General features: G+C 43.6%; 1 protein-coding gene across 5 annotated transcripts in view; it reads right to left on the bottom strand.

The window, feature by feature from the left end:
- FYCO1 (FYVE and coiled-coil domain autophagy adaptor 1) overlaps positions 1 to 19,405 on the bottom strand; it is a 117,240-nt gene extending 97,835 nt beyond the window's left edge. For 3 of the 5 annotated variants that reach the window (XM_050937873.1, XM_050937874.1, XM_050937875.1), the window contains exons 1-2: positions 6,497 to 6,681; positions 127 to 233 (exon numbers count right to left, since the gene is read on the bottom strand). In XM_050937873.1, coding sequence (XP_050793830.1) covers positions 127 to 233; positions 6,497 to 6,554 — 165 coding nt within the window. In that variant the 5' untranslated portion in view covers positions 6,555 to 6,681. Of the gene's footprint in view, positions 1 to 126; positions 234 to 6,496; positions 6,682 to 19,367 lie in introns of those variants that run through there. The other 2 variants (XM_050937870.1, XM_050937871.1) reach the window with 2 other exon arrangements.
- Positions 19,406 to 23,658: the final 4,253 nt, after the last annotated feature.

The raw sequence follows: 23,658 nt of genomic DNA, 5'->3' as shown, positions 1-23,658 counted from the left end.
TTGGGAAATTTCAGATTTAAATATCTGAAATAATTAAACGTATGATTTTTAAAATCCTATGATGGTGAAATTAACCAAAATGGACCATGAATTTCCTAGGGCCCTACATGTGATTGTGTCACTTACCTGTAAAAGGTACTCAAGCTTGTAGGAAAACTTTTGCAAGTTGATGCTGTCATCAGTGATTGGTTCCCCTCCTTCTTTAAATTCTTTGCTTAGCTCTGCCACAGCATCTTTAAAACAAGACACCAGAATAAGTGAGTAAAGATAGATGATGTTTGAGGTTGAATGCACAAACATTTTGAAATAAATAAATGGGCTGTCTCTCTTTACACTGTATGTGTGTATTCACTTTTTCAGTCAGAGTGTTTTAGGGGATATCTTACACTACAAACTGAAGTCAACCTATGTTCAGTCACTTACAGCCTGCGGTGGCTGATGTCCACACTACCCTCCTTTGATTGGTGGTGTGTATCCTCACCAACTGAAGAGGGGCACTGTGGGAGACTGAAAGCTCTTAGCTCTGCACAGCTCCCCACTGGGAGAGCACCTGCTCCCCTAGGCTTCTCACCTCCCTGCCAGGAGCAAGGGATCACCAGCTGCGTTTCTCACCTCCCTGCTCTCTGCCAGGAGCTGGAGGCAGCCACCCAGGCTTCTTGCATCCCTGAGCAGGGATCTCCTTCCTTCAGCATATTTACCTCCTGGAAGTTTCAGAGTGCGCTGGCTACAATATACAAATGAAAATAAATAGACTAATCCTGTAATAATTAAGTATGGAACTCTGCTGTCTCCAAGTGGACTCTGCCATCTCAAAGGGCTAACCTTCTGAGTAGCACCATAAATGGCTGATTTTACAGGTTTCTGTATTCCCTCTCAGTGCGTAATTGGGCTTTCAGTCTCCAGCAATAGTAATGAAGGAGGGCTGACCAAATACTCGATTTCTTGGTTTGGGGGCCAAACCAAACCAATAATTAGAAAAATTCCATTTGTTTTGAACCAAAACTGGTATTTTTGAGATTTTCTTCACCAAATGTAAAACCAAGAAATAAAAAGTTTTAGATAAAAATTCCCTGAAATGAAAAACTAGAATGAAACAACATTTTTGTTTTGTTTTGTTCCATTTCATTTTTGGGGTGTTTCTTGATCCAAAATTTAATTTATTCAGTTTTTTGTTTTGGGAGTTTTTATCCTTTTTTATTGTCTTTTAGATTTTTAAAAAATAAAGATAGCTAAATTTCAAAATGTAATGTTTAAAAATGAAAAGTTAAAATGTTTCTTTTCAAAATGATTTTCTTTTTGGGAAAAAATATTCATTTTTTCTCTGCTGAAACTGTTTGCCAAATTCACAGTTTGTGAATAGTTTCAGCACCCGTAAAAAAATCATTTTTTGGTAAATTTACTATTCACTGAGAAGTTTTTTGCCCAGCTTTATTCATTACTCCATGCAATCTAAGGAGGGAACAAAAGCCCTTCTTATTGGAACTCAAGTGGGGTCTCTATACTGTGTCAGAGAGAGTCAGAGTCCCAGCTCATGGCTTTGCCTTTTCTTTCATGAGGCATGAACCAAAAGCCTGGACCATTTGGGGTCATTAAAAATCCCTCACACTTTTCTCAAGTGGAAAGGTCTTAATCATAGAATCATAGAAATGTAGGGCTGGAGGGGACCCGAGAAGTCATCAAGTCCAACCCTCTGCACTGAGGCAAGACCAAATAAATTTAGATCATCCCCAACAGGTGTTTGTCCAATCTGTTCTTAAAAACCTCCAGTGATGAGGATTCCATAACCTCCATTGGAACCCTATTACAGAGCTTAACTCCCTTTATCATTAGAAAGTTTTTCCTAATATCTAACTTAAATCTCTCTTGCTACAGATTAAGCCCATTGCTTCTTGTCCTACTGTCACAATATAACTGCCCCCCCTCATGGAGACCCCTGGGTAAGCAGTTTAGCATTGTATGTTGCTAGCGCTTGTATATGTACTGAAGTATACTGTGGGAAGGGTTGAAAGTGGAAGTGTGGAGAAAAAGGTTTCTTTACAGGTTACAAGAGGCCGTAGAGGGAGGAAGGGAGAAGGAAACAGGTTAACTCGACGCTCCAGCTAGGTCCGAAGATAAGATGCTAACTCCAGCCCAAGGCCACGGCACACAACTAACTCCCAGCTGCCTGCCAAGAAAGATAGGGGCCTGGATTCCAACCCCAACCAGCCATAGGAAAAAAGAATTCAGCTAAACAGAACTGCAGGGGCTGCGAAAACTAGTGAGACAGTAAAGACCAATGAGGGGGAAAACAACAGTTTCGCGTCCCTAAAGCTGGTGTGTTTTGGAAAAGCTAAGAAAGCCACAAAAGGCTGGTTTGAACTGGTACAAAAAGCACAGGGGACAGAGGTCCCTAAACAAAATGCCCCCAAAAAACCCCAGGACTTAAAACCCTCCTAAAAGCTAAAGCAAATCAGAGATCAACAGCAGACCCTGGATGGCCTGTGCACAGGACAAAACTCTCGACCACCCTTCCCCCTCTTCTGCTTACATTACACCCAGGCTTGGCCAGCCTTGGGTTGTGCATGTGTAAGTATAAAAGTGGGTTAGGGCGCAGATGCTAATGCTTTCTTTCTTCCTCTAAGTAATGTGGGAAGCACCCAGCACACACCACTGTTATTTTATTAATAAAGCTTTAAAATTTAGTCATTTGGTATGCGCCTTCATCTCCTCCCCTAACAATCCTGCAGCCTCAGCCTAATCACCTAAAGCCTCAGGCAGATTGGTAACATAACGCTGTCACGCTACCTTCAGTGAACACTGAGAACAACCAATTGATCACCTCCTTATTATAACAGCCTTTAACATATTTGAAGACTGGTATTAGGCTCCCCATAAGCTTCTTTTCTCAAGACTAAACATGCCCAGTTTATTAACCTTTCCTCATATGACAGGTTTTCTAAATGTTCTATCATTTTTGTTGCTCTCCTCTAGATTCTCTCTAATTTGTCCACATCTTTTCTAAAATGTGGTATCCAGAGTTGGACACTCCAGTACTCCAGCTGAGGTCTCATCAGTGCCAAGTAGAACACAACAATTATTTCCTGTGTCTTACATACAACATGCCTGTTAATACACTCCAGAATTATATTAGGCATTTTTGCAGCTGTATCACATTGTTGACTCATTCAGTTTGTAATCCCCTATAACCTCCAGATCATTTTCAGCAGAACTACCATCCAATCAGGTATTCCTCATTTTGTAGTTGTACATTTGATTTTTCCTTCTTAAGTGAAGTACTTTGTATTTATCTTCATTGAATTTCATCACGTTGAATTCAGACCAAAATTTGTCAAGGTCATTTTGAATACTAACCATGTCCTCCAAAGTGCTTGCAGTCTCTCAAGATTTGGTGCTCATCTGCAGATTTTATCAGCATACCCTCCACTCCATTAACTAAGTCATTAATGAAAATATTGACTACTACTGGACCCAGGACTGACCCCTGCAGGACCCCACTAGATACATCCTCCCAGTTTGACACTGAACCATTGATAACTACTCTTTGAGTAAGGTCTTTCAACCAGTTGTGCACTCACCATACAGTAATTTCCTTCAGACCACATTTCCCTAGTTTGTTTATGAGAATGACATGTGAGATTGTGTCAAAAGCCTTACTAAAATCAAGATATATGACATCTACTGCTTTCTCCCTATCCACTAGGCCAGTAACCCTTTCCAAGAAGAAAATTAGGTTGATTTGGAATGTTGGCTACTCCTTATAACCCTATTATCCTCCAAGTGCTTACAAATTGATTGTCTGATAATTTGTTCCAGTATTTTCCAAGGTATTGAAGTTACACTGACTGGTCTATAATTCCCCGGGTCCTCTGTTTCCCTGTTTAATGATTGATCCTGTGGTTGCCATTCTCCAGCCTTCTGGGAACTTTACTAGTCCTCTAGGATTTCTTGAAGATAATGGTTAACAATTCCAACATTGCATCAGCTAGTTCCTTAAGTACCCTAGAATGAATGTCATCAGGCCCTGCCAACTTGAATATATTTAACTTATTTAAACATTCTTTAACCTGGTCTTCCCCTATTTTGCCTTGCATTCCTTCCCCCTTGTTAATATTAATTGTATTTAGTATCTGGACATCATTAACCTTTCTAGTGAAGGCTGAAGGAAAACAGGCCTTATACACTTCAGCTTTCTTGATGTCATCAGTTAGTGGCTCTCCTTACATACTAAGTAGAGGATCTAAACTTGCTCTTGTCTTTCTCTTGCTCCCAATGTATTTATAGAACCTCATCTTATTGCCTTTTCTGTCCTTTGTTAGGGGTAAATCAGTTTTGCGCCTTAGCCTTTCTGATTTTGTTCCTACATGAGTGCTGCTCTTTTGTACTCCTCCTTAGCAACTGGTTCATGTTTCCATTTTTTGTAGGATTCCATTTTGATTTTCAGGTCATTAAAGACCTCTTGATGGAGCTATATTGGCCTCTTACCATTCTTCCTATCTTTCCTTCACATCAGGATAGTTTCCAGTTGTGCCTTGAATATTGTCTCCTTGAGAAATTACAAGCTCATTTGAACTTCTTTTTCTCTTAGATTTTCGGCCCATAGGACCCTACCTATTAGTTCTCTCCGTTTGTTAAAGTCTGCTTTTTTGAACTCCATTGTCTTTATTCTGCTGTTCTCACGCCTTCTTTTCCTAAGAATCATGAAATCAATCATTTCATGATCACTTTCACCCAAATTGCCTTCCACCTTCAGATTCGTTACCAATTCCTCCCAGTGGGTGAGAATCAATTTAAAACGGCTGTTCCCCGGTTACTTCCTTCACTTAGTGGAATAAAAAGTTGTCTCCAATACATTTCAAGAACTCTAATCTCCAGATTGCATAATGCCATCTTCCCTACCTAAATCTCCTCCTGTAGTTTATTAAATCTGTAAAAAGACTTTGCCTTTCCCCCCTCACCAATTTATATTTTTAATCTGAAAAAGAAAGGGGGAGGGAAAAAGAATTATTTGGAGAAGGAAGCAATGACAGGTGTAAGGCACAGCTCTAATATATCATGTTCTATTCCCCTTGAGTTGTCAAAAACAACAGTGGTTGAAGATTCTCATTTTAATTATATAAATAAATCAAAGATTAAATTTCATCTCCATTGCAGCTGTTTTTGAACAGTCACATACAGAGAAAAAGCAACACAGTTCTTTGCCCTTATATCGCACTTTATGTTTTAGGAGCCAATCTGCTAGATCTGGGGTTCACAAACTGTGGGTCAGGACCCTACAGTGGGTCGTGACCTCATTTTAATGGAGTCGCCAAGGCTGGTATTAGATTTGCTGGAGCCCAGGGCCAAAGCTCAATGGCATCAGCTCTGGGTGGCAGGGCTCAGGTTACAGGCCCCCCTCCGGGGGCTGAAGCCCTTGGGCTATGGCTGTCCCATCCAGGGCGATAGTGCTCAGGCTTTAGCTTTGGCTCTCTCTGCCAAGGCAGCAGGGCTTGGATTTTGGCCTCTCCCAGCCCGGGGCAGTGGGTCTCAGGTGGGCTCAGGCTTCGGTCCCCTCTTTTGGGGTTATGTAGTAATTTTTGTTGTCAAAACGGGGTCGTGGTGCAATGAAGTTTGAGAACCCCTGTGCTAGATGAACATTAATGAATTAAGGCTTGACAACATCTGCGAGCTACGCGACTGTCCTCATTTTTCAGATGAGGAAACTGAGGCACAGGAATACTGGCCACTGATATAAGGTGCTTCAGTTTCTGAAAGCCAAACTTGGGCTTGTTGTGGGTCCTTGGTACTTACGAAAAATAGGCCTAGAGGTGGGCATCCAAAACCACTGATCAGTTTGAACATTTTGGCCTATGTGCCTTCCTCAAGGCTACACAGGAAATCTGTGGCAAAACTGGAAAAAGAACAACAGTCTCCTAACTAATCTGTGCCTTAACCATAAGACCATCCTTCCTGGATCTTCTTCCTCATTCCCATATTTGATTACTGAGGAAAAATCCTCACTCATCCTCCTTCCCATTCTTCCCCTCCCATGGAGGCCTGTCATCACTGTTTGCAGCACGGTATTGTGAACAAGGTATTTGTCTTAGTGAACAATGAATGACCCATTGTGTGCATAAAAAAAAAAAAGGGAAAAAGAAATCAGAGCTGATCCTCCCCACTCTCACACTGCGCTTATTTACAACCGTTCAGTTCTGTTGACTTCAGCGGCGTTTCTCCTGACTTGTGAGTGAGAGAAGAATCCAACGCACTGTTTACAGAAAGAGTAGATCCTAACCAGAGAGAATTTTTTCTTTGTTGTAAAACAGACATAATTTAAGATCCTACAAAAAGGCTTAGTAAACTTTATGTAACATTTGAAATCAGAGTCACATCTATACAGAACGGTACAATTTTCTGTTACAGTGCTATACACAAATATCAGACAAACACTCCTGACCTTCAATTAAAACATGAGGAATGCAGCCCAGCCTACAGAATTAATCTGCAACAGGCACCATACCTTGCAAATCTCTGATAATCCTCTGTAGCTGGCTTTCTCCACTAGTTGCTGCCATCATGAAAACCAAAGGAGGTGCAAGCCCAGGCTGTTAAACTTTTCACACAGCTACAGAAAAAGAGCAGAATTCACACCCTTGACGACCATTCAGTTAGTGGAGATTAGGTTCCTTTGTGGCATCTGCAATTCTGAAAGAAGAAAATCTGTTTATATATAATCTGGTACAAACAGCACATGCACACACGCATACTAACTTAACTGTGGTGCTTTGGATTTTTAAATCACATTTAATCATATTTCCATAGTGAGTTTTTTTCCTAGTTACCCTGTACTACTATTTTCCTTTTTAATTTAACCTTCCCTGTCTCCCCTTTTCAAATTTTGACAAGTTTTCATTCTCTCATTGGAGCTATGACACAAGCTAGTTTTACTGTCCAGTCCAAGCTAGGATTCTATATAGCTGATCCTTTGATCCTGTCTGAAGTTCTGATAACATGAGAGAGTCCCTACAGGATCTCTATGCCGTACCTTTTCTATATGGGACATAGAACATTGTTACAAGCACATTTCCTTCATTCCAGAAAGCAGCAACCTTACTAGCCAGAGTACCAAGAATGAACCTTAGTGTCCTAGAATGAGCATGGTCTGATTGTCTTCTCTGGGATCAGCGGATATTCCCATTCTGATATGGTCAATTCACTGTTTTACTTGAGTCATAAACCTCCAGATTATTTTCAAATCAGCCTGGTCTCCCTCCCTCTTCTTACTACTTAGTTTCCAGTACCACATTATTTTAAGGTATGTTACAGCATCCCTGGCTAGTACACTATAGTTAGGGCCTTTTGGGGGGTTCCTATTCAGTTTTCTGCTTCAGTCACAATGGCAAGTTAATTCACAATAAATAATAATAATTGACAACCTTTGAGTAGCACTTCTCATCCACAGATTTCAAAATATTTTACAATGATGGATAAACATTCAGAGTCAAATTTTCAAGTACTCGGTGCTCACACTTGGGGGTAAATTTTCAACAGAGCTCAGCTCCCACTGAGATACCTAATAAGGGGCAGATTTTCAAAAGCTCTGCGCACCCAGCAGCTCCTGTTGTGACACTTCTGGTCAGATTTTGAAAAGAGGTCAACACCCAAAATGTTGAGTCTGTTGAAAAACTGGCCCCACTTGTATATGTTTTAATGCATATATAACTGTTGGGTTATTTTATGTAACTGCGATGATCACAGTCTTTTTAAGCACTGGTGTGAGAAGATTAAATAGCTGCATACATCTCTTCCATTCTGTATATAACTATATAGACATACTCCAATGGGTTTTTGGGAGAGACCAGATTAAGTCTAGGATGACCAGATGTCCCGATATTTGGGTGTTTGTCCCATGTCCCGACCGATCTTTGGTCGGGATGCAATTTGTCCCAGTATTTCGCTTCGCCGGCAGCACTGGGAGTTTTTTTTTGTTTTTTGTTTTTTTAACTCCACTGGCAGACCCCTCTCCCCCTGCCCAATGTGTCCCGATATTTTCATCATCTCATCTGGTCACCCTTGATAAGTCATAGAGGTGCCACTTTAAATCTTATGTGCCCATGTGCTGCTTGGCTGTGTACCTGTCACAACCAAGTCCTTGGCCTTTTTGATGCAAGGTAAAGGTATTTAAAATAAACCTTAGCAAAGAGACTGACAGACAAATAAATAAAAGGCTAAAATTGTTCTCTCAAGTGCCCTACTCCTAACATCAAAATTTAGTCAATGTGCTGTCAATGTCCACTGCCACGCTTTGATGTCTATTGGTCGTGTTATTAGGCTGGGGTAGATCTCCCTGTTCTACGGAGCACACTTGCTCCTGTGAAGTCCTCAGCATGCACATGCTCCTATACAAAAATTCAATAATAATAATATACCTTTGCAATTTAAAAGCAGCCTTTGTTCTCAAGGCAACATGCTGGATGCAATGCCAAAAATCAAAAAACGGAGCCAGCTCTTCAGCGGGTGTGAATTGGAACAGTTGAACCAATGGAGCTATACCAATTGATATCCGTTGAGGTTCTGGAATACTGGATCTAATTCTGATGTCACACTGGTGATAACCAGTAAAAGTCAATGCAAGATGGATCAGAACCAACCCCCCCACTTTCTTCTGATACTCTTATCTTTAGCTCATGACGTAATGATTCCTACCCTAGTTCTGGCTAGGGGTTGCATACAATAACATCTCTATGTTTTTTTGGTCACTGGTTGAGTTTGGTTATGGTCAACAAGATGATAAAGCATCCTGCATTAGAGAAGTTATCTCATATCATATAACAAACACAGGGACATCCCCCCTTCATCAGGCCACTTTACAGTTGTGGTGCTGGGGCAGAAAATGCTGGTGTGGGTGGTCAGTGTGACCCTTCAGCAGGGTAGTTTAGGGCACCCATTGAATTGGGAGGCTACATCCAGCCTTGGCACTGAGCACCCTTACCGATTTCCCAGGACAGCCACCGCATGAAAAGGGATGATCCTGGGAAAACCTGGACAGGTGGCAACCCTAGTACCCTCTTCTGCCCCTATGCAGGGGCCAGGCATAATCACAATTTCTGAGCTCGAGAAGCACAAAGGCCGCACGAGACCATCATCTACAGCAGCACAAATCTCTCCAAAAAAGGTGCAGAGCGGAGGGTTTACATCAGGGGTGGGCAAACTATGGCCCGTGGGCCATATCCAACCAACAAGCCGTTTTAAGCTGGCCCACGAGCTCCTACCGGGGAGTGGGGTCTAGGGCTTGCCACACTCCAGTGCTCCAGCCGGGGCGCTGAGTCAGGGATTGCACCACGTGGCTCCTGAAGCAGTCGCATGGCCCCGCTCCAGCGTTAGCAGATCCGGTGCCAGCATAGCCCCACTCCAGCACTAGCAGGAACCAGAGAAGGGAAATGCCATTGCTTCTGGGAGCCACTTGAGGTAAGCGCCGTTCAGAGCCTGCAACCCGAGCCTCTCCCCACACTCCAACCTCCTGCCCCAGCCCTGATCCTCCTCCTGCTTTCCAAACCCCTCAATCCCAGCCCGAAGCACCATCCTGCACCCTAAACTCCTCATCCCCAGCCCCACCCCAGAGCCCTTACCCCCATCCAGAACCTGCCCCAGCCCTGATCTCCTCCTGCCCTCCGAACCCATCGGTCCCAGCTCAGAGCACCCTCCTACACTCCAAACTCCTCAACCCCAGCCCACCCCAGAGCCTTCACCCCCAACCAGAGCCCTCACCTGCTCCAGCACCCCAACCCCAATTTTGTGAGCATTCATGGCCCGCCATACAATTTCTATTCCCTGATGTGGCCCTCAGGCCAAAAAGTTTGCTCACCCCTGGTTTACATTATGACCCAGCACCCTTAACTGTGTAACAGCCCAGCAGGGGGCAGCATACAGTGCAATCTTTAATAGCATAGCACTGTGGCTGCATTCAGTTGGGCTGGGGGGAGCTCCAGGAGGAATTGTACCTGTCATACTCCTGGTTCATCAGCTCTCGGAGTCTGATCTGCACAGAGGGGCCTCTGGGGGCTGGCGGAAGATATTGTGGAGATATGTCTGGATTCTGGGTCTCTGCTGCTCACAGAAGCAGAGGGGATGATTCAGCCCTGGCAGATTTTGCAAGGAAAGATTGTACTTAAATTCCTTCTGCTTCATTCTGCATCTATAACATGCGGATAAATAGCATTTCCCTACCGCAACGGGGTGTTGTGAGAATAAATACACTAAAAATTGATGGCCCCATGGGTGCTTCACAAAACATCTATGAGAGATTTAAAGGCCAGAAGGACCTTTCTGATCGTCTAGACTGGTCTTCTGCATTACACAGGCTATAGTATTTCATCCAGATTCTCACACCCTATTATTTAGGATACAACCCACCTCACCGCTGTCTTGTTGCAGAAGTGTAAAATTATCTGAAATGGGCAGCAATTGTGGGATTGGTGAAATATTAATCGATCATAATTTAAGTATATAACAGACCCACACAACCTGCTTTGGTCATGTCAGCATTTATGCAAAACTCTGAGCTAGCTCCTCTCTAATGACACTGATATTAATAGAAATCAATGGAATGACACCCATTTACACCAGCTGGAAATCTGGCACGTGATTTCAAAGAGGGAGGTAAAGAACCTCATTGCTCTCTCCATACTCTCACGTGGCAGTGCCCAGTGAGTCTGGGAGGAGGTCTCATTTCTTGTCATCCCTTTTTAAATACCAGTGTGTGGGTGATTAAATCTGCCTTGTAGAGGAGAAGAGCTGTGAGATTAAACTGGGAAACAGATGGGCATCAGCCCAGATTCATCCACTGGAGAGAAGAAAGATTTACCCCAAAGGGGAATTAAACAAAACAACAAAGAAGAACAATGATTATAGGTCACTTAGAGTTTAGTCGCACAGTAGTTATGGAAATTCGCAGTATGTTTTTTATGGAAAAACCACACTCTGAAGACAGATCCTTTATTCTCCTTCTCCCCAAATACCTTCCGCAAAAGATCAATGACACGATAGATAGTTAGCTACGTACATTATACACAATGGACTGCTTTCATTACATAATACTGTTAAATCTTTTGGACAAAATTTATTTTGTCCACTGAAGTATCTTAACCTAATGTTATTACATAGTCTATGCTTTTGCCATAGAGCAGCATAGGAGCAGGTATCTCACCATACATTCTTTGCCAATTTATATGACCTTTAAGTATTCAACACCTGGTTATGATAGCATCCTGTATGGAAATAACGGGTAACTGAAGATACTCCAAGGCCCAATCCTACTCCCCTTACCAGGACTGGCGCTAGGGGTTTTAGCGCCCTAGGCGCATGCAATTTCGCCGCCCCGCGCGCTGGTCCCGCAGCTCCGGTGGAGCTGCCGCAGTCGTGGCTGCGGGAGGTCCACCGGAGCCGAGCGAGCAGCCAACCATCCGCAGCCACGACTGCAGCAGCTCCACCAGAGCCGCAAGAGCAGCCGACCGTCCGCAGCCACGATTGCGGCAGCTCCACCAGAGCCGCGAGAGCAGCCGACTGTCCACAGCCATGACTGTGGCAGCTCCACCAGAGCCGCCTGCCACCCCCTCCGGCAAAACGCCGCCCACCAATAATCCTGGAGCCCTAGGCGATTGCCTAGGCCGCCTAAATGGAAGCGACGGCCCTGCCCCTTACTGCTGTAGTCCCATTGATTTTAAAGGTACTGCTCCCTTGAATAAAGCGAGCAAGATTGTCCCATAATGGAAGACAGGGACCACTAATTGCAAACAGCACTTTTGGAGGGTGACCCAAGAAATCTAGCGACTTGCATAAATACACTAACAGCAGGCATGCATGAGTGAGCTACTAGAAATGCAGACGAGTTACTGAGCAGAAATCTCACTGCAATGCTGAAGAATAAAAAAAAACATTTTTGCCATTTCTATAACCATTAGGAAGACTTAAATACTTTTTTAAAATGTTAAATATTTACACTGACACTACAAGAAGCATACAGTTCCAATGTATATTTCTGATATCCTGCCTCAGTTCGTATAGTATTATTACTGGTATGTTACTGGCTCATTTAGCTGCTATACTCACAAAAACTAATGACCGCTGTTTGCTGCGATTAAGAATTTGAGTAATATTGAGAGAGTAACATGACCCCTTTCACAGAAACATTTAAAAGGCCATTATGCTTTATCATCAGATTTTCTTCAACAAAGTTATAAATATATGTGAGTAAATACCTACACTCGATAGAGCACATTCCGAATGGAGAGGCAGCCTTAAGTCTGAATGTCAGTGAAGAATTCCCAGAGCCTTAAAGTGTGATTCCACTCTGAGAAGTGAAATCTACCTTCTTACTGAACGTATTTCAATCACTTGTATCTGCAAATCACAGTTATAAAAACAAGTTTTCAGTACTTTTCATGCCTGTTTAATATTGCAAAGGCAAACCTGCTATGAGAGGATGAGCTGAAAACCATTATGGATTTTGCATACATCCTCCCCATCCTGCCCTCTCATTCTAGGGCAGTGTAGTAGGGCAGGTAGTATCACTTATTTTATTTAAAAAAAAAAAAAGATTTTGTAGAAAAACTGAACACACAAAAATCATGGCAAGCAAAATACCATAGCATATCAATGCATAGTAACCAGATGAAGTATGCAAACGTATAATTGTTATGCAAAAGCTTGGTAGAGGAATAGTATGGTAATACCTTAGAACACTTTACACCTATTCTATTGGTCAAAATCTTGCATTCCAGGGAGAGCAGAACTTTGCAGAATAACAAACACCACACAGTGACATGATATAATATTGTCACTTACATCATGATACCACATGAATGGATCTAGTACAGCATGAGTGCTGTGTCTCAGCAAGATCAATGAGATTTTGCATAATATCAAACCATGCATCCATCCACAGAATACATTTTCCATTTTAAATGTTCAAATATAAAAATTTATGTAAACTAGCTAACATTACTGCTCGGGTGACCAGACAGCAAGTGTGAAAAATCGGGACGGGGTGGGGGATAATAGGAGCCTATATAAGACAAAGCCCCAAATATCAGGACTATCCCTATAAAATCGGGACATCTGGTCATCCTAGTGCCTTCACAGAAGATTGGGTTTTTTTCCACATAACTTGAGCATTTTTTGTTTTTAAACAAAAGGCACAAGTGTACAACTGATACAATAATAATTAGGTGGGACGTACTCTGTTATAAGCCAATTTTTTTACATTCAGTGGGGGAGTGAAGTGACAGGAAGGGCATTTGAAATGTAGAAAAAAAAAAAAGAACCCATTTTTACTCTGGAACACTGGAACAAACAGGCCTGACACTCAAACTCAGATGCAAGTTAAAAGCTCTCAAAACAAAAAACAAACAGAACAGAGCTGATGCACTATAAGGATGCTGCCATGATTTTGGGGTGCAGTGTTTTGCCTGTAATGTTCTTCGCACCAACAATGCTGAGGCGTAATGACCATTTCACGCAAACGGAGAGGCAGAGATGGACATGTGCTTATCTCACAGAGAGACCACTGTTTCACAGGAGATTTCACTATGAGAGAGACTGCACACTTGAGGAAGCAGTCAGTTAAAAGAGAAGAGGGCTCTTTTGCTGAAAGAAAAGACAGTGATATCACTCTTAGCGTATTTATCTGACCTTGTTTCTTCTGACATGCCATCAGGGACGGCACTTCCATTTAGGTGGCCAAGGCAATCGCCTAGGGCGCCAGGATTATTGGTGGGCGGCATTCTGCCGGAGGAGGCGGCAGCCTGCTCCGGTGGAGCTGCCGCAGTCGTGGCTGCGGACGGTCGGCTGCTCCTGCGGCTCTGGTGGAGCTGCCGCAGTTGTGCCTGCGGGAGGTCCACCAGAGCCACGCGAGCAGCTGACCGTCCGCAGTCACGACTGCGGCAGCTCCACCAAAGCCGCAGGACCAGCCGATGGTCCGCAGCCACGACTGCAGCAGCTCCACCGGAGCCGCGGGACCAGCGCGTGGGCCGGTGAAATTGCCGTGCGCCTAGGGCACTAAAACCCCTAGCGCCGGTCCTGCATGCCATCCCCTGCTACTCTGTCAGTGGTGTAACTTCAACACTTATTCATCCACTTCTCAAACTTCTCTAACACCTTTTTCTACACCACCCCCTTTGCATGGAAGCCTTCCAGAGCTGCTGTGCAAGGCCATTTCCTTCTCCTCATCCCTCCTTCAGACCTACCTCTACCATGAAGCCTACTAAAAAATTGAATGATTTTTTCTTTATACTTCCATGATGAGCGCAAACCTTTGCTGAGTAACTATGCAATCCCATTGCTGGATAACCTGCTCTTCCTCTCTTTTCTCCCTGCCTGTGTTCTGATACCTCCTTCACTGAGTCATGTCTGAAATTAGCTTGCAAGCTCCCAAAGGGTGTCCGATTCCCAGCACAAGTGGATGTGCACATGCAAGCTCTGCTTGAGCTAGCACCTAAAAATAGCAGTGTGGCCACAGGAACACAGATGAAGGCTCAGGCTAGTCACCCAAGTATATATCCAGAGGGTGAAGCAGGCAGCCCGAGCCACTGCCTATGCTACTGCAGCCACATGGCTATTTTTAGCACACTAGCTTGAGCAGAGCTAGCATGTGTCTATCTGCCCATGCTGGGAATCACACGTCCCAGCTGCTGTGTAGATATACCCCAAGGCAGGACCCACGTCCCTGGAGCTATTCTAGTGACAGAGGCCATCAAGATATCTAGCTAGAAAAACAAAATATATGGCCTACATTTTTAAAGTGCCTAGTGATTTCTGGTGCCCAAACTGAAACATATTAAAGAGGACTGATTTCCAGAGGGCAGGTCCTCAACACTTCATGAAAAATCAAGCCCCTTTCAGGTGTGTAAAGTTGGGCTTCAAAAAACCGGAGGCACCCAAAATCATTAGTCACTTTTGAGATTTTGGGTCTATTCCCTTGTGTGAGGAACCTCACATACTTTTGGATACTTTAATACAACATAATAGGTACTAATAAATATTAATAACCATTGCCTCTATTTAGGAGAGCTGTCCTTATTATGATTTTTACCCAAATATTTCCTCTTTCCACATGCTGTCTCTCTGAAAATCTCTTGTGATCCAGTGAATTTCAGTGGTGCTAAAAGGGATGGGGGTATCCCTATTTATAGTTTTCAAATACTGGCAGATGGGCATGCAGCCTTACATCATCTGTACCACCAGGATGATGGCAGCGGGCTGGACATTATGAGCCTTCACCTTTACTCCTTATGCTATACAGAACTCCCAATGGAATCAGTACTAAATGATAGTGAAAAGATTAGGTTTGGGCCCTGCATGTGGAAACCATTGCAGAGTATGAGTGGGGCAGGTAGAAGGCAGTTGAATTAAATCAAGAACGGACAGATATGCAGAGAAAACCTGAACTGTTCCCACTGAGTTAGTCATGCCATCACAAGGGCTAGAGGATGACACCCCTCATGTTCTACTTTCACCTCTCCACAGCTCCATCGGTTTGTGGCGATGCCCCAAAAGTACTGACCGAGTGCTCCCATGGTACCATTTTACAGTACAGAGCCTGTTCTGGCCCTCTATTTTGTTCGTTTGGGTTGCAAAATGAAGAACTTTAAGAAGTAATTTGGCTATGGGATATCTACAAGCACGATCCTTTTTGAACAGACAGACACATAGATACCAGAAGCCTGTATTAAGACAGCCTGATCCTGTTGTTCAATGTGATACCAATCCACTTCATCAGCTGTCAAAAGGGAAGTTGCTTTTGGTAAACTAAGCAGGCTTTGTTGCTGCCGCTGCAGCATGTCATTGCATATCCCTTGCACTTTGCAGCAATAAGTGATGTTACCCTGGTGCTTATACACTGCGGTGATTGGCATTCTATAAGTACCTTAGATTAGACAGATAGATGACAACCACAGCATATAGCAATGGCTGAAAAAGATTAAATCAAAGAATAGAAGACGCAAGACAAGATTGTGGGTGTAACAAAAGTTTGCAAACACTGTTGCAGCTGAACAAATCATATTAGAGATCCTCATTTAGCAACCAATTTTTAGATTGTGTAAACACCTCCTCCGCCCTGCCCTGAGTTTTGTGATTCCTTTTTTTTATTTGTTATATTTTGGAAAAAAATTGTCATTTAAATTATTCATCTGCAGGTTTTGCAGCCTAAAAACAGCTGAGTTAGTGCACGAGATCCTAAAAATAAAACTAACTAGTAACAAAAGTAGAATTGCAAGAATTAGTCTATTTTCATTGACCAAGAAAGGAGAAACGTAAAAAGTAAATAATAGTGAAAATTACATTGGATTTGAAAAATTCTCTCCATTTTAATCAACTAAGCAGTATTAGTTGATAAAGACTAGGAGGTTCATAAAATTTTACCCAACCATGTCCCTTTAAAAGGATGCTGTCAGCTTAAAAATCTAATAATAAAATTACTCGAGTTAAAAGTAGTTTTAAGTACTACCTTGCCTTGGAGTCCACCTAGCAAAATCTGTAGTTTTACAATCATATTTGCTTGCATTTTTAATGGACTACTCTCCCGAGTTTCTGTGTTTGGCCCTGATCCTGGAAATACTTCTGTATGCAAGTAAGACTTTACACTATGGGCCAGATTCCCATTTACATTAAGGCCCCCTTCTACACCTCTGAGGCAATATAAATGTATTACACCCACTTTAAGGCCACTTTACACTGTCAGAATGGTATATAAAGGGGCTTCTGTATAAATAAGTTTCAGGTTTCATGGCTAACTGACTAGAGGAAAATGTGAAATCAACTATACACTCAGTTCTGTCAAATGCATAAAGTAAACAAACTGAAACATTTGAAAATATATTTTTCTCTAATCTTTTTTCAGTCATAGTAATCTTACTTTTTAACAACAGTAAGCAATTTTTTTTCATACCAGAACTATGATTTTTTTAAGTGAAGGTGCCCCTTTAAGGATCTCTGGAAAACTGCAAGAAGGACATCTTGTACACAGTAGTACATTTGTCTAATTAAACATTGTTCTTAAATTTGTCAAAATATACATGCCTCCTTCAAGGGACTTTATCTTCTCTACTGCATATTCCATTTATGTAGATTCAGAACTAAAGAATACCCCTACAGTCAGGGCCGGCTCCAGGCCCCAGCGTGCCAAGCGCGTGCTTGGGGCGGTATGCCGCAGGGGGCACTCTGCCGGTTGCCAGGAGGGTGGCAGGCGGCTCCGGTGGACCTCCCACAGGCGTTCCTCTGGAGGGTCCGCTAGTCCTGCGGCTCCGGTGGAGGATCTGCAGGCACGCCTGCGGGAGGTCCACCGGAGCTGTGGGACCAGCGGACCCTCCACAGGGACACCTGCGGGAGGTCTACCGGAGCCGCGGGACAGCAAGTGGCAAGGCGCTCCCCGCGGCGTGCCACCGTGCTTGGGGTGGCGAAATGGCTAGAGCCAGCCCTGCCTACAGTAGAAACAACAAGGAGTCCTTGTGGCACTTAGAGACTAACAAATGCGTTTGGGCATAAGCTTTCGTGGGCTAGAACCCACTTCATCAGATGTTTGAAGTGAAAAATACATGAGCAGGTATAAATACATGAAAGGATGGGGGTTGCTTTACCAAGTGTGAGGTCAGTGTAACAAGATAAATAGCCTACAATAGAATTCACCAGGACCTGTGATGTTATACGGACAACATAAATTCAATTTTTGTGCACTGAAAGTTAACCACAATCTGTGGTGGTGAAGTGACGGGTGGGATCAGAGTTGAAGTACTCAAGTATTCACTCTTTGTGCTCTAGAATCAGAAATGTAGGGCCTGATACTTCAAATTTATACCAGTACAAAAGGAGTAACTCCAAGATAGTCAATAAAGTTACATGGCTGTTAAAACAGTGTGAGAGGAGAATCAGGCAATAAATTCCATATATGTTATTAAAAGTGCAATGAATTCACTAGCCTTTTCTCCTTTTCTTATATGCTGCATAACTCCACAACATGCCAGCTGGCCAGAACAGGGTCTCTCTAGTCGAGAAGAATGCAAAGTGCATGCCAATAAAAACAGATCATAATTACATAAAGCCACCACTTCTTTTTTTAATACCTGTCTAACAGGTATGTGCAACAGGGTAAACAATAGCAGGAGTGCTGCAGCTAAATCCTCAGACGTTCTGGAGTGAGACCAGGCTGGCTTTGTGCAGACAAAATCCTCGTTGTCATCAGTAAATATGCCTACACAAGAACTGCGGTGAACATTTACATGTCAGCATTTCATAAGTCTGGGGGAGGGGCGGGCGTAGAGAGAGATTGGTGTGCACATTTTCTACAAAATATCCAAACAAGTTGCGCCTCCAGAAAATTTGCCAGACTCTCCTCTAATGATTAGATTATGAACAATCAAAGACAAGTTTACACTTTGGAGAAACACAGAACTTTTCACAATTCTATTTGGGAGAAAGCTAGACATTGTTATTACTTCTGATGTCTACAGCATTTCACAGGCATGTAAAAACACTTCCCTGCCGTAAAGATCTTCCAATCCAAATACTGGTTATAGAACTAAACTACTACAGAGAGCACCTCACACAGGGACAGAAAGAGTGCAAGACTCCTCAGTGTGAAAAAGGGACCGAGAGGGGGGCAGAAGCGGCAGCAAAGGAGAGTTGGAAGTGACAGAAGAATGATGAGGGAGGAAGGCAGGGGAAAGTAGGAGAGCTTTGACGTAGCATCCCGCATATTGCTTGCTAATGGACTGGGTGACACATCTTCATGTCGTTTATTCTGCTTCCTGACAAGGTTTAAACCAGGCATGAAAAACGACTGTCAGCTGCTCCGTCAGAAGGTGTTTAATGTTAGCTGGCGATGAGAAGAAAGAAATCTGCCTGTTACACAACACGCCGTAAACTTGCTGGGAAACAGTATCACACCCCTGCCAACTTGTGAGAGTCACAAATAGGGACGGGAGTGGGGAGAAAAAGCAGGGCGCTGAAGTAAGCGCTGAAACGGACAGTCCCGGGAGATCCAGAGTTTGGGAAGCTGCAGATTGGGTGGCAGAGGGGCAAAGGTTTGCGGAATTGAAGGCTTGCCCGCCACACACGGGTCTCGGGCATGTTCAGTCCGGGGTGTGTGTGTGTGTGTGTGTGTGCGCCTACAACAGCAACACCCCCCCCCCCAGCAAGAAACCACCAGCAGCCAAGTGACAAACTCAAAACAAAACTAAGTGACTTCTCCTGTCCCACAGAACTGAGCCTGCCTGGCCCTGCCAGCCCCTGCCTCGCGCCCCTCAGCCAGGCCACGACTCGGGGGCGGGGCGGGGCGGGCACTGTATTTACACGGGGGGAAATAAGTATATTCCACAGAGGGGAGAAAAGTACGTTACCTCCGCCTAGGCAGCCATTACATAGGAATACATTGAGGAGGTTTTACTACAACTCCCATGATTCCCCTGGCCTACATCTCCCATGAGTCCCTGGTCCCGGCCTATCTTTAACCCTTTAGTTGCAGGGGGTAACTGATCACACCTATAAAAGCAGCAAAGAATCCTGTGGCACCTTATAGACTAACAGACATTTTGGAGCATGAGCTTTCCTGGGTGAATACCCACTTCGTCAGATCACACCTAAAAAGAACAGGAGTACTTGTGGCACCTGTTCTTTTTGAGGATACAGACTAACACGGCTGCTACCTCCCGAAGCGCATTGCTAAGTTGAGTGAACACCATTCCTTCTGCCTCCCCCACCCGTTTTGCAGAGGGGGAATCTCAGGCATAAAGAGGTGAAGTGACTTGTCACACAGCAGGTCTGTGGCAAAATAGGTCCTACAATAAAGGCAATACTGATGCTGAATTTGTTACTTCAGAATCGTTGTCAGAATAGATGGTGAATAGAGCTGGTCGAAAAATGATTGTTAAAACTTTTTTGGTGGAAAATGGCACTTAGATGATGTAGACATTTGTGCAGAAAAATACATCATCCCTCTGGTTTTAAAACTAAAGTTTTTAAATAAAAAAAAATTAAATGAAAACACCTAGCTAGCAAGGGCACAGGGAAACTTTCCAGTGGCCCCAGCATGGGAGTGAGCATTTCCAAAGGACCATTTTTCCTCTGTAGATGTATATGGCATTTGCCTTAAGACCTGCCTTCACCTAATTTCACATACAACCAATGAAGAGCCTTTTCACCCTTATGCTACTCTCCAGATTGCTTAAGTATCAGTGGCAGAACTCTCAGGTATCCCTACATCCATGTGAGCCACTGCTCACACAAACAAATGAATGGAGGGGAATGGAAGTGTGTTTCCAAGGTCTTTGGCCCTGCCCATTATTTGAAAGAGTTTTCCTTTTACTTTTCTGATGTATAAACGACTGGAGAACACTAATAATGTAATTTAGCCAGTTATATGCAAAATTATCAAAGGAAATACAGCTGCAGTACTCACATCACTCAAACCTAGAGTTAGAAGTGCACACCTTTGCTCAGATAGGTAGCACTTTGGTCTACCCAGAATTCATACTTCCCTGTAGTGGCTTATAGTCCATATTCTTGTTTTGGATAATACATTTATGTATAGAAAGACAGTGTAGCCTAGTAGATAGAGTAGTGAACTGGGACTCAGGACAGCTGAGTTCTAATCCTGGGTTTACCATTAACCCATGGGTGACCTTAGGCAAATCACTACTCTTCTCTGTACCTTGGTTTTTCCATCTGTAAAATAGGGATAATAAGATTAACCTCCTCATAAAGCACTTTGAGATCTGTAGGTGTAAAAACTGTTATATAAGAGCTAGATATTTTATATTATAGTAGCATCTGAGAACCCCAGTTACAGACCAGGGCCGCAGTGAGGTAGGCACTGTGCAGACAAATAACAAGCTCACAGTCACATAAACTGCAAATACTTCAGGTACAGTTTTAATAGGAATTAATCAAAGACAGAAAATACAAAATGTTACATGTTATTCTGCATTAGTAAAATTCAATTTTCTTTACATACTCTATTTTCAGAAATACAGATATCCTAACCAAATCACACACAGGTTAAAAATCAAAACACATTTAACTAAACTGTTTAAAGCTAAACAACAAAAACAAAAAACCAAACCAAAAAACAATCCACATGGTTAATCTTATTCCTTTATTATATTGTCCGGCATTATATAGGGTATGAAATAAAACCAAAACAAGAATTATAAAGGGTGCCTCATAGCATCTGTCATAGTTAAGTTTTCAGAATCTTTCGAATGATGCAGATACACAGGGATTTATTTTACTCTTGTTTACACTAGTGTAGCTTTGTTGAAGTCAATGGAACTATTCCTGGAGGTACTCCTGAATCAGACCCATTTTCCTTTGGGTAGTCTTCATCTGTATAGCTGAAGGCATTTTTGCCCTGATTTAAAGTCTGTTGAAGTCAGTGGAAAGAATCTCCTTGATTTCAGTGGTCTTTTGATGAGTTCCTTTGGCTGGAAGCCTTCACCGCAAGCCAAGATACCTCAGCTAAAGACAGTGGAAAGGCTTATCATCCCAAAAGTGTTAGCTGTACTGAAAGGGTAAACTCACTCATGTTTAATGAGATGGATGGATTTCCCCACATAACTCAAATGCATGGTGGACAGATTGAGAATTTAGTTGTGGTAGCTGAATTCAGGCACAGATTAAAGAAGTACAGTGAAACATTTCTTCAAAACAACCACCCCAGAATCTGTTGCCTACTAAAGGTCAACTTTAACTACAGATCAGATTAAACTGTAGTTGGAACCACATGGGAATGCTGTAAAGTGGTTGCTTAGGAAAGGGGGTTACCAAATGGAATCAAGAACTAGTTCAGGGTTCATTGCAAAGAACTACATAAATTCAATGTTATGTTTCAGATTCTACACCAAGGTTAAGAAATCGCAAGCACTGGTTTCCAGAGCATCAGTAATGTGAATAGGCAACAAATGTAACACTCATGGCTTGGAGGGAAAATACAGGTTGAAAACGTTGCAGAGTTTAGGGTTAGGGTTAGGGTTAATCTGAAAATCTTCAGTTAATACTTCTTGATTTATGTGTTTAGCACCTCAATAATCCCATTGCAATAATATATAGTTTTGTATTGAAAATACATAAAAAACCCAAGTCAATTGAATTAACAATTTAAAAATACATTTGCTTTTAAAATGATTGTTGCAGGAGGTCAGACTAGACCAGGGGTCTCAAACTCAAATGACCACGAGGGCCACATGAGGACTAGTACATTGGCCTGAGGGCTGCATTTACTGACACCTCCCTTCCGCCTCCATCGGCCCTGCCCCCACTCCAAACCCTTCCATGAGGCCCTGCCCCTACCCCGCCTCTTCCCACCCCTTCCCTGCCCCCATTCCAACCCCTTCCCTGAAATCCCCACCCCAACTCGCCCCCTTCCTGCCCCCAGGGGGTGCAGAAGCAGTGTGGGGCGTGGCGGGGGCTCAGGACAGGGAGTTGGGGTGTGGGGTGCAGGATGGGTGAGGAGTGTGGGAGGGGGTTAGGGTGTGCAGGGTGCGGCAAGGGGCTCAGGGCAGGAGGTTGGGATACAGGAGGGGTGCAGGGTGCAGCAGGGGGTCAGGGTGCAGGAAGAGTACGGGGCATGGCAGGGGGCTCAGGGCAGGGGGTTTGGCTGCAGGAGGGGCTCAGGAAGCAGGCTCCGGCCTGATGCGCACTGGGAGCAGGGCAGGCTCCCTGCTTGCCTGCCCTGCCCCTGCGGCACTCTGGGAAGCTGATGGAACCTGCAGAAGGAGGGGTGCAGGGGTGTGTGTGGCTGTTGCTTCAGCCACTGCGCCCAGCAGCTCCCATTAGCCGGGGTTTCCCATTCCCAGCCAAGGGGCTGGGGGAAGTGCCTGAAAGGTTTGTGCTTTGGGCACAAAGCTGTGTGCATGCAAGTGTTTGCACATGCCTAAATGCTGCATATAAATATCAAAAAGCTCACACACCAATCGGGTATTTGCACACAAAGGTAGGTGCCTAACTTGGCTAGACGAAGATGCAAATACCCGAGTTGCATAGGCACATCTCGTATTTGTATGCATAAGCTGGTATACTCAAACATGTGTGACAGGTTTCAGAGTGGTAGCCCTGTTAGTTTGTATCAGCAAAAAGAATGAGGAGTACTTGTGGCACCTTAGAGACTAACAAATTTATTTGGGCATAAGCTTTCGTGGGTTAAAACCCACTTCATTGGATGCATGCAGTGGAAAATAGAGTAGGAAGATATATATACACAGAGAACATGTGTATATACATGTGTAGATACTTTCTTTGTTGGGCTTGTCCTATGTAACAGATTGCCACTACCCATCACCTTCAGCCCCCAGTTAAAACCTCTCCAGCGCATCATCAAGGATCTACAACCTATCCTGAAGGATAATCCCTCACTCGCGCAGATCTTGGGAGACAGACTAGTCCTTGCTTACAGACAGCCCCCCAACTTGAAGGAAATATTCACCAGCAACCACACACCAAACAACAACAAAAACTAACCCAGGAACCCATCCTTGCAACAAAGCCCGTTGCCAACTCTGTCCACATATCTGTTCAGGTGACACCAGTCACCTGAATCACATCAGTCACACTATCAAACGCTCGTTCATCTGCACATCTACCAATGTGATATATGCCATCATGTACCAACAATGCCCCTCTGCCATGTACTTGGCC

The sequence above is a fragment of the Gopherus flavomarginatus genome, chromosome 2 (genome assembly GCF_025201925.1).
Source record: "Gopherus flavomarginatus isolate rGopFla2 chromosome 2, rGopFla2.mat.asm, whole genome shotgun sequence".
NCBI classification, from domain to species: domain Eukaryota; kingdom Metazoa; phylum Chordata; order Testudines; family Testudinidae; genus Gopherus; species Gopherus flavomarginatus.
Note: the sequence above shows the minus strand (reverse complement) of the source record. Positions and strands in the feature narration are given on the sequence as shown.